General features: G+C 46.6%; 1 protein-coding gene across 2 annotated transcripts in view; it reads right to left on the minus strand.

Moving 5' to 3' along the window:
* LOC126521796 (voltage-dependent calcium channel subunit alpha-2/delta-1-like) overlaps positions 1 to 12,078 on the minus strand; it is a 156,285-nt gene that overhangs the window by 51,247 nt on the left and 92,960 nt on the right. For both annotated transcript variants that reach the window (XM_055066215.2, XM_050170494.3), the window contains exons 2-4: positions 2,959 to 3,040; positions 1,922 to 2,035; positions 692 to 751 (exon numbers count right to left, since the gene is read on the minus strand). In XM_055066215.2, coding sequence (XP_054922190.1) covers positions 692 to 751; positions 1,922 to 2,035; positions 2,959 to 3,040 — 256 coding nt within the window. The remainder of the gene's footprint in view (positions 1 to 691; positions 752 to 1,921; positions 2,036 to 2,958; positions 3,041 to 12,078) is intronic.

The raw sequence follows: 12,078 nt of genomic DNA on the forward strand, positions 1-12,078 counted from the left end.
AGGCTTCGACAGAGGCCAGCTGGTATGGCATCGTTCTGTTTACTGCGCCATACTGCTACACAAAGAACAGTCTTTCTTTCTTTCTTTCTTTCTTTCTTTCTTTCTTTCTTTCTTTCTTTCTTTCTTTCTTTCTTTCTTTGTCCTTTGTATAACAGTATAGCGCAGTAAACAGAGCAACATTAGACCTAGTTGCACCGCGCTGTCAGCAATCGAAAGTCGCGACAGCATTGAGGCGACACCTCTGCGGGCTCACTGCCGCACAGAACCATGACTAGTGAGTGCTACCGTATATCGTGGCCTGGTTACGCTTTGCAAAAGGGAGTACAGCTGGGCTAGCTTGGAGTGGTAGCACGATGAAACACCGCTATAAAGACGAACACAAAGAGAAGAAACAACGAGACGTAGTGAACGGTGTGGTAGTGAGTTCGAGGCGGCTCATGTTCTACTCGGCTCGACAGCGGCTGGCAGCTAGAGCCCGCAAGAGGGGAGGGGGGGAGGAAGAGGAGAAGGAGGAGGAGATAACTTCGCTTCAAAGCTTAATGACTCTGACAGTTGCATACGACGTTCTCAAATCCGCGTGAAACGCAGGTGCATAAGTTCTACTCGTGTCAAAGTTTGGGTGTTTCCGCTTCGCCAGCGACAGCGACACATGGCAAAGAGAATGGTGTTTGTGAATGACGCAGGGTCTTACCGTGAGATCGGACGCATACTTGTGCTTCACTACTGCCTCCTCCGCCTTTTTCACCAAACGCTGCGATAGACAACAGTGAGAGTGAGCACAGATAAGCCGACTTCGCACTAACAGCACCATTAAACTATTTAATTAATGAAATTATTTATTTAATGAACTCGTCGTTAATTAATTGTCCCATTCACCAATATAGAAGTAATTAAATAATATATCGACTGATCTATACATACTTACTGATTAATCATCTATATTAGCAGCACACAGCAAACAATGTACACATAAAAAAGATGCGGAACTACCACTGTCTTATGACTCCAGTAAACAACTCCAGACGGCATGAATGCATTTCAACACGCCTGGTTCGGCGTCTTTGAAAGAATTAGTGAATTTGCTTCAACAAAAGTTAGGGTTGCAGTCTATGCTAGGCCACAAACATGGGGGAAAACAAGAGAACGATCAGTTGGCCTCGTAGTGCTTCCACACCACAGTTAGCTGCCCGTGCCACCAACTGTACTAATAAGGCTTTACTGTAATATGGTTGGTGATCACTGTGGGTAGCGGGAAACAAAACACAACCTGATGTCAAGCACACTATATTCTCAGCTCAAAAATGTTTGACTGGCATAAAAAAAAAGGCATTAAAACGGTAATCACGGAAATTCTGCGTCACGCCCCCTATTCGTGTCATAGCGCGGCTCTCTTTCTCCGGTTAGCTCATTTTATGCATAATTTTATCACACTTTCAAGTATCTTCATCACAGTTGGACTTTCTTTGCTGTGGAGCTACCATAATCGCACTGTCTTGACAGATATATGTGGGAAGGTATGTTGCAACTATTTTATTCCAATTCCTTTTTTTTTTTTCGCGCTTTGACAGTGATGCGACTAGCGCCACGCGTACATTAGCACCGCAATCGAGCGGTTTTTGAGCGGTGGTTGCTTAGAAAGCAATAGAATCGTGCGAATAGGAACATGTGCATTTTATCGGTTCTCCATTAACAGAGGCCTGGGTCAGTGCCGCTAAGGAACAGACAGGCCCTGTCCCTAAAAAGCCATGCCGCCTAACTAATAATCCTTTGAGGTACCTGGATCGTTATTTTCTGACACGGTATATTGTCTATGAAACATTTCCGTTTATTGGTACAAACAATATAACCTCTCCTGTTTGTTAGCATGCCACTTTACATCACTGGCCGCTGTATGATAAAAAAAAATTGCTGAGGCATATACCTTGAGAGCGTTTTTCTTGCGCTGCAAGTTCTTCTCCATCTCCAAGGTCATCTTCAGCAGCAGCTCCGTGCCGTTCACTTCCATAAGGCTCAACTTGTCGGCATTCTCGTAGCTCTGCGTATGCGGCCAACACGAGGACAGGGAAAAGAAAGAGACAAGGAAAAGAGAAACGTTGCTGGCAGGAGAGGATCGGGACAGCAGTCTTGTAGTACTTTCATCCAATATTCTCGTACTTTCGAAAGAACAAAATGTCCCTGTATACTAAGCACACTGTGCGTAACCTCTCTCGTAAGTCAATGAGAACAACTCCATTGTCGTTTCGAAGACATTTCGCGGATATGATTTTTACTGTTACCTGAAGTCTATTCTCAGCTTAGTGTTTCTTTAGTATTTACCTGACGTTGATGTCGTAAGAGGCTGTGCTGTCTTTGACAATTTTTTTTCTTGCTTACTCTGATTTGTTTCGTTTTACATCTTTTTTTATAAATTCATAAAAACCTAGTCGGCGACCTTATGCGTAATGCCTGAGCTTCTAACCAGCGGGGGATATACAGTACAAGAGGTCAGAGACGTAACAAAGCCCCCACTAGTGCTACGGTACATTACGATCCTGCGAAACACTAAGTTCCTGTAGTCTATGCATCTTCTTTATGTACAATAAACCATAAGAGGTATGCACAGTGCAAACCCTACGCAACGTCAAACCGTGCTACTAGCAAAATGATTTGTGTGATAATTTCAGAGTGAGGCAGTTTAGCGTGTGATCAACCAAGTAAATTTTACTCCACTTACATTATTTTACATCAGCCGTCAATCAGCACACCTCACAGGCCTCAGGCCATACGTTCACTGCGGTTTCTATTTAAGATATTTTTTTTTTCCCTCGCTTCTCTTGAGTAGACCTTGCACGTTTTATATTTTCAGAAAAACAATTCTATTGTTTTCTGGTATTTCTCCCGTTGAGCGTACTTAGGTGACAACAATTATAAGTTTGGAAGCCACAATTGATAAACAGCTTATACGCAAGTCATGCTCACATTTCGTAGCGTCTCGATGCCCGATATCGAAGTTAACCTCGTCACCAAGGTCGTATCCAGCTCGTTCGCCCATCGGTATATCCTGGAAATATGCCAAACGAAGACTCTGTGTTAGAACATCAGTGGAACTTCTTTTTTTTTTGCACATGAATGACCAAGTGCCCGTTTCGACGACCACTCGTTTCCTGCGTTTACTTAGTGAAGTGAAGTGAAGTTTATTCTTCTTTTCAAGGAAAAGAGGGGACCGGGACAAAAGGCGGTATGGCCTGACCAGGCCCCGGCACCCATACAGTTGGCAGTAACAATATAAATGCAAAAAATGTACATAGAAGGTTGATTGATTGATTGATTGATTGATTGATTGATTGATTGATTGATTGATTGATTGATTGATTGATTGATTGATTGATTGATTGATTGATTGATTGATTGATTGATTGATTGATTGATTGATTGATTGATTGATTGATTGATTCTGGACTGCAAACCTCAGACGGAAGGGGGCAATATGGGAAACACAAACGTCAAACGCTATTTTGCTGCCAATGGTTTCCCGGCTTTGCTAACTCTGTTCGTTCTCCTTGCCGACCTCTGCTAATGCGAACATTTCGCCCTTCTAAAAAAACTGCGTCATACTGATGTTATCGAAAAGGTTGCGCGATTGCCAGTGTCATCTGTTGCCGTTTCAGAATATTCGCTTTCTTTTTTTCGGCGTTGTAAATGGCGTTGCGAGCGAAGACTGTTTTTCATAGAATTCCCTACCGAATACTTTTGCGAAGCGGCTGCAGAAGTGTGGTAAAGATCTGGGCAAGCATTCATAAAAAAGTAAAACGTTCTTACGGGTAGAAAGGTTCGTAAGGGTAGGTGTCATTTAAAGTGATGCCGGACATACCCTTAGCGACACACGACATGAGCTTCAACTTTGAAGTTAAGCGTTTTCTTTGGACCTAAACGCTGGAGTTTAACCATGGCCAAGCCACTTTTATATAACGCTAATTGGCTTCCTTTAAAAAAAAGGGAGACATGCACACTTTGTCTTAGTTCATGTTAGCTGTCAAATTACGTGCCATATATATTCAGTGCTTCATGCAAAAAAAAAAATGCAATTTGTAAAAGAAAATGTTTTTCGTGACTCAGCTGTCCACAATTCAAGGTTGCACTTTCATTTATATACAAACACAACAGACTAGATAATAACAGATGCTGTAGATTACCTCATGTTGTTTGCGCTGATCATTAAGGAGCCTAATGAAGCTGCATTTTATTTGACCCAACAGCTTAGCTACGCAGATCGGCGCTTTTCTTTATCCTATCGGCTGATATGCGAAACTGTTCGCCCTGAAGCACGAGATATTTCAGATACACTGTTGCAGAACTACACTGTCATTATTAAACCTTCCGAAAAGAGGCAAGCTGGCTTTCTCGCAATGCATAATTGGAAAAAGTATTGGAACAAGTGTTTTGTTTTCTTCATATTTCTTTTTTTTCAAACTAGTGATTACTGGGCACCTCGTTCACTATTGCTCTAATCCGCAAAAGTCAGAACACCGCATTCCAATTTATCAGTATTCAAAAGATGTGCAAGCCGCCGCGTTTTGGGCACTCTACACTGAGTCATATCAAGGCTGGGGCTTTTCGAATACATCCATTCAACGCGTACGAGGACCACGCGTGCTGAAGGCGGTCGTTATTATACATGGAGAAAATTTTGCGCTTTTAATCCAAACCCACGCACGCGTACGCTATTCATGTACCTAGCAATTAACACGCATGCTTGTACCCAACGAAATTCCGCAGTAAACGCGAGCAAACGTAGCGCACTCTGTGCTTCAACGACCAGCGCTGACCAAGTTCGAATGGGCTTGCGAAAGAGAAGAAAAAGAAAGAGATTATTTCTTCAGCCTACGCGTGATTCTTGCCCGAATGCAAAGAGCAATGTTTACAGGAAAGACATGCTTTTATGGTTCGGCAGTGAATTGCGCAACGCAAGTTAATACCCTCGACCTCCAGGTTCCAGTGCCGGGAAATGAAGCGTGTTTATACAAATTTATTCGGTGTTCACCCATTATCGTGGAATTGTGCGTCTTGCTTTTATCGGCGGGTTAGAAAAAAGGGGTGAAACCAGTCAAACAGCACTATAGGTTCTTTGAGGTAGGATTTGCCAGCTTATTCGAACGCGCAGAGGGGAATTACCTCTAATGTAATAAGCTGATCAGAAGTCCCACTCGAAAACTCGCTTAACCCAAGGAAAACCGGTGCTCGGTAAAAGGAATATGCCTGTCATATGGCTGCCCAGCCAGCCTCTATGCGCTTTGCGGTGCAAACGGAAGAAGGCATCGCCCTTCGTAGATTGAGCTTTTTGTGGTAAATAGCGAATAGGATGATTCGGTGCTCGTCGCTGGTAAAGTAGGAAAACGTAAGTAGATTAATGGGCTTGCTTCTGTTCCAAGTAAGCAGGCAGGACAGGTACCGATGTCTCGACTAAGTTTAGAAGCGTCCCCTCTCTTCCCGTCCTAGCTGTTGAAGGTGATTCCCTTGGCCGAAGCTCAGCATAATTCTTCGTTCTGTATACTTTCTCTCTACTTCTCTATACTTTCTCTGTATACTTTCTCTTCTGTATACTTTCTCTCTACTTGTTATTGAAATGAAAATAAAAGGAATAGATTTAGTCAACCTACACTGGTGACGTTTAATGTTTTGCGCATTATTATTATTTATTTATTACAGTATGCATGTGCAAGCACTCAGACCTCAGAGTTGTTCTTGGGCATGATTGATTGATTGATTGATTGATTGATTGATTGATTGATTGATTGATTGATTGATTGATTGATTGATTGATTGATTGATTGATTGATTGATTGATTGATTGTGCAAGAAAAAAGTGATGTAGCGGGCTCAGAAAATCTACAGCGAACTGCACATTTCACACTGGTGTTGCCGTGGAGCGAACTGCGTTGTGCATTTTGGTACCTTCATTTCTGAGAAAAAGTAAAACGAGGAATTCTGACTATTCTTTAAAAGAAAGAGCAAATGATATTTGTTTCTGTCATAATTTACATGTTCCTGATTGCACACGTGCATGAAGGAAAGAAGATAAGAAAGCAGGGTAGAAATGAGGGAAAGACACAATTAGCGAACGAAAGAAGGAAGGAAAGAAGAAAAAGTCTAGGAGGAACGAAAATGTGCGCCGACCTTACGACTCCACAAACCAGAGCCGGCTACTGCGCGCGCGTCGGAGGAGCCTCGCTCGCGGCTGGGCCCAGAAAATTACTTTAGCCGCGCGGCCTATACTGCCGGGGTGTATGCTATGGGCTTCGGGCCAGAGCGGGCACAGTACGCGGGCTATAGGGAACGGACGAGTAGGATGCACCTTGCAAAATGTCGTCGCGGCAACGCTGCCTTCGGCGGCGAGCGGCGACGAAAGTGAGCGCGCGTGTACTCTTGATATTCGGCTAATGAGTGGCGTAAACAGAGAACACGCCTCCGCGCCTGTGCCTATACCGGCTCGTGCCAGCAGTGTCGAGGGTCAAAATGGCTCGAACAAAAGGCACACAACAGCGGGGAGAAAAAGCAAACTATGCCAGCACAGGTACACGTGCCGCTGAAAGGAAGTCTCGCCCGAGCAACGGAACGCTGCTGGAAGTGGCAGGGTGTGCAGCGGGAGTCTAGAGCGCTCGCACAGGGCACAGTGAAATGGCGTAGGCGTATACGCTCGTATACCGCTGTACTGCGCCTTCGCTTCCTCGTATCCGCGCCAGGTTGCCCACACCTTTCTTCTTACACTGCCAGAACTAAGGAACCTACCTTTCCTGCTCTTTTCCTTTCAATTCTCGGCGCTTGAGTTTCTCTTTCTATTTAATTCCCTATCACTTGCGCTTCTGCTACCTCCGTTCACCTCCAGTCTGCCTGTTTTCGAGGCACGCTCTGTAATTTGTGCCAGGGAATGGCGGAAACAGAACCAAACTGGAGGCGCACGAAAGAAAGGAAGAAAGCGATGCTGACTGCACCCGGCCGCCAGCACGAAAGTGAGAGCGCGGAGAGAAGGTACACTACGACAGAGAGAGCGCGCGCGGAATTCGAGGTTAATTCGATTCTCCCGCGCCGTTCACGTCGTCTCAACGTCGAGTGCGAGCGCGATTTTCTCTGCTACTGCGTCAACAACTGCCGAGCGCCGGTGGGAATGGCAACCGACGCGGACGCCCCGCAGCAAGCAAGCGCAACGCCCGTTTCGTTTTCCATTAGCCGCTCTCCTTGAGCCTCATTTTGGAATGGCACGCGCGAGGAGAAGGTGCGCTCGCGGAGATTCGAAACTAGCGCTGATGCCGCGTCCGGCGCGCAGTGCGTGGAGAGGAAAGAGAATTAACAGATTCCACTCGGGGATGCTCTTTCGTGACGAGGCCTCGCGCCACTGTCAAGCAGTTCCAATGAAACTGACGTCACCGCAGACACAAGTCAGCATCAATTACACTTAGTTCCAAAGTATATTGCAGCACTGGAGTGGAGCACACCGATTGTCGCATGCCCTTCCCCTTCGTCTCCCCTTTCCTTAAACTTTAGGGTGTTTACAAACGGTGACACCGGTAAGCTTCCGCTTTTCTCCGCAGAAGTAGAGCAGGCGAGAGAGACAATGCCGAGCCGTAGTTGTGTGGCAAAGCAGAAGCCCGCAGATTTTCAACGGTTTTTTTTTCTGCAAGTTGCCGCAAAGTCATAAATCAGTTTCGCCGTATACTATGCGGAAAATTATAAATGTGTGTTCGAAGTCTGATGTTTTGAAGCCTTTGCTTGAACCCTAAGGCGCCTTGGGCAAGGTGAGGGGAGCATAAAGACGAATTAAGATAGCGATAATCGTGGTGGTCGCACGACCCATGGCTGCGCCACGAAAGCTCGCTTGTAGGGAAAAATTTACGACATCTTTCCTTCCAACAGCTGTCTATTTGCTGCGAGCTCGCGACACAGGACGCGTGTACATCTGATTAAAGGCAGAACGCTCGCTCTTCCAGCTGGCAATGAATGAAAGACTTACGCCTGAGATAGCGCCTATGCAATCGCGCCGTAGTTTATTCGAATTCAGATATGCTGAATCTTAATTTTACAGTGCCAGTGGGACAAAGCTGGCTCCAACTTGAGTTGTCCTCCACTACGGCGTGTCCCGCATTTCCAAGCGCATTTGCGAAAGGCGATGCGACACCGTTTACACCGTAGCGCATCCTGTCTCGCGCAAACGTAGCTCCACATGCGTGTCTACTCACGTCCGTAAATCTACCCTCGCCTGGCGCATTAATTCGAAACGCCTTCCCAGCACATTGCCGCTGTTTACATGAATGCGATGCGCCACTGTCGCATTCGCGTAAACGCGGCTGTGATCAGATTATGGTCATCAAATGGCTCATTGACCGAAAACCTCGGCGTCTGTAGCAGCGAAACGGCACCTAAATTCCCACTGGTTGCGACGCCACGCCACTTGCGTGCCTCGACGGAGCACTGGCGCGGGAAAGGGAACAACCTGCTGCCGCATTGGAGCGCCAGGTGTTGCGTGAAGTCATCGCCGCGAAGCCACGTCAACTTCGCTCTCGGAGAGCCCTGTGTTATCCGCGCAAGCTCTCGCCTGCGTTCTTCGCCTTGTTAATCGCCATCAAGAAGTTCATGCATAAAATGACAGAATATAATCGATAGGAAAAATGTTGGCGGCATACTCACTATAGTGAGTTTCGAGCCTATGACCCCACGCCCTGAAGCCGAGTGTCTTACCCACTGGGCTAAACCAGCGCATCCTAGATGGCAGGCCTGCGCGCTCTGCTTTATGACGTCATCCTACTTCGACCGAATTTTCCATTCCCAAGTCCGGCGTGGCGAAAGCGGTTACGTCAAAATCCCCGCTGCTGACTCAGGAGTGTCGCCATTGGTCTTTGTGGCAGTCGGGCAAGAAAGCATGACGTCACAGATCGAAGTGCATCGGCCTTGTGCTATCTATAGGAGGCGCTAGCCAAGCGTCTCATGCGTTCGCGTGCACGCAAGGAGTTCATAACTCGAAGGACCGCTCTGCCGTGTTCAGTTGGGCATTAATGCCTTCGCATTGACAACTCATAAGGAGTGGTTAGGTGCCCTCTGGTTTTGTATTTCCTTTTGTTAAGCTCCACAGCCACTGAGGTACAGTGTGGGTTCGCATGGGTTCCAGCAACGACAACTTCGCGGTTATCTCGTAGAGAGAAATGGGCGCGCCGACGTCGCCAGATGCCCCTTCGGAAATACGTCCTGAACTACGTTCCACGCGAATGCCACATGACGCGTATATACCTTTATAGCGGGCTCTAGAGAAGCCTACGGATGGCTGTGCGCGACACCAGGTGCACGCTTTAGTGGCAGCACGCACAGGTGGAGCAGGGACGTGCCGGGTGGTCTGCAACGCGGAAAATGATTAAGAGGAACATTGCGACTTGAGCTATGGACTCATTCAGACGTGCTCCGCAGTGGCAGCGCTCTCATCGTGGAGACGACGTGCCGCGCGCGCTGTTGGCGTGGTCGGCGGCGCAGCGTGTTCTCCGACGTGGCTCGTTAGGTGGAAAATGGGGCCCCAACCGCTTAGAACCTGTCTTGTATATTTGTTCTTCCGAGTGCACCGGTCTGTGCAGCACGATTTATCTCTGCGGACGTTAGTGAATACAAGCACGCGCCACAGTCACGCATTAGACGAACGCGACGACCCCCCCCCCCCCCCCAAAAGAAATAAAGAAAGAAGGCACGTAGCACGAGATGGCAAGACACAACCGGCCTGTCTTTGATCGCGTCCTAATTGAACGAATCTGCTGTCGCATCAGTGGTTGGCAGCATGCTTTAAAGAGAATATCTTTAGCTAGAACCCTTTTCATTCAGATATGTGTCAAAGGTGCACATTTGCTTTCGTTAATCAGCCGCTGAAGGATTAACTGAACTGGTGAACAGAGCCTTACGTGAGGATTTTCTCAACGCTGGTCAATCACGAAACCAAAGTTCCTATACTGTCGCAGTTAATAAAAGAACAACAACAAGCAAACGCCCTCACGTAAGAGAAATATTGCGTACACGCCTGCTGACGACTACAGATCGATCAGGAACAATCCGGTGTGGTTCACGCGAGAAGAAGAGCAGTATTGCGGATGTTTTCTTGCTCTGATGGGGTCTTTAAGTGATACGTGCACGTTTAACTCTTTCAAGCGTGGTGGTCACAACAGGAAACCACCGTTTCATACTTCTTGCTTTCTTTTCTTTTTTGCTGCAAGGTACTCATTGCTTGTATGTTTATTTTTTATTTTTGTTGTCATTATTCTGCTCTAATTTTCTGCTTAGAGTTCCTCGTAGAGCCCAGATGGCAGTAACCTTGTAGCTTTGCACGGACGCTATTGGTAACAGAATTCTTTTTTTATGGCGGACAACAACCACGGAGCCTATTGCGACCACCTAGGCACGTATTCGCATGAAGTTTATTACGTCAGATCTGTTCTTAAGAAAAGATGCCAACCAATCGAGATTTTAGACATGTTACAGCGAAGCTGCATATGACAGGAATCCTGGGATTTCTTCGTCTCCGTACCTAAAAACTCAACCAATCACAACGGAAGGCGCGCGCTGAGAGTACTGATGGGTTCCTCGCAGCCCCACCAGATGACGCTCGCCTCCGCGCATCCCCGGCGGTGGTGGCGCCGGCCGTGCGAGCAAATAAAAAAAAAAGAACCAGAAAGCTCGCCATCGCGCATAGCGTTCGCCGCAAGCGTTTCCCGGTAAACATTATGGTTGCATAAGCTGCAGTTGCCGGGAAGCCGCAATTGTAAGATATGAAGCAGGAAATGACGCGACAACACTTTCGCATGTAAAAGAAGAACCCGCCCAGCAACTGATTTCATTTGTGTTGTGATAGCTATATGGAAACGCCACGCATAGCTAGGACTACCGAAGAGCAGCGTGAACACGATTAGCGGCGACGTGAACAGCAATGTCAATAGGCATAACAGCGTCGTGTACCGGATTGGCAGGACGCAGCGGTTTCCGCTTAAAGCAAGCCACGCACAGTTAGAGGCCTGAAGAGCAGCGGGAATACGATGAGCGACGAAAGGAACAGCGAGGTCAATATCAACAAGGGTGTTGTGCATACGCTTGGCAATACCTTGTTCAAGGCTACGTCAAATTGGTCTGTCGGATCGCGTGATATCACAGCTTCGCTGGCCAGCCACCTTCACGGTGTGAATTAGAGCTTTTTTTTTTTTTTTACAGCGAAGTTGTTAAGGGCTATTTCCCCAACAATCTTGTCCGTGCGTAGACACAAAACTCCCCATACGTGAGCCGATCCCGAAGCTAGTGCAATACTGAGCCGACCCGCGGCGGAGGTGCAGTTCGCCATTAAGGGGCGCACATACACAGCTTCGCTGGTCATTCTTCAGAAAGTGGAATGGCACTGAGTTTTTATTAGCGATGTGAGTGGGCCAATCGCGAGCAGATCTTACTATTGAAAAGCTGTGCGAATTCGATGCCGGGGACTTAATAAATCACGGAAAATTCGTAGGAAAAAAAAACATGTCAAGGAAATATAATGGTCAATGGAGCGGCTTGTGCGAGCAGAAATTACAACGTTGTCCTCAGTTTTAGGAAACACAAAGACAATTCGCGTAGTTTTTACGGGTGTGCAAAGAACCATTCCAGCAGAGTGCACGGTTGCACGTGTTCTCAATTTTCTTAGTTCTTGTAAAATGAGTCTTCTTTTTATTCAACAGTTTTTTTCCCGGAGTCTTTTGCCATTTTTTCAAGCGATATTCAGCTTTCTCACTAAAACAAAGTCCGCGCGTGAAAGAGTTACTACGAGAAGGGACAATTTCTCGGTTATTGTGCAGACTGTGCTATATGAATCCCTCCTGATATAGGCGATCTGTGCAGGACTCAGTTTGCTCTTTTCTTGTCTATTCATCTTGTCCGCGTGTGTAGATATATAGAACTTCTATGTGTATGTATATATGTAGCATAGACTGCGATTGAAATTAACAAGCTGATACTTCAAAAGCTTAACAGAGCTATAAGCAGGCCACGAAAATTGAACACTTCTTCGCTGTTTCAGGAGAACTTTTTTCCTCCATCAGTGCACAATATTCTAAT

The sequence above is a fragment of the Dermacentor andersoni genome, chromosome 6 (genome assembly GCF_023375885.2).
Source record: "Dermacentor andersoni chromosome 6, qqDerAnde1_hic_scaffold, whole genome shotgun sequence".
Classification (NCBI taxonomy): Eukaryota; Metazoa; Arthropoda; class Arachnida; order Ixodida; family Ixodidae; genus Dermacentor; species Dermacentor andersoni.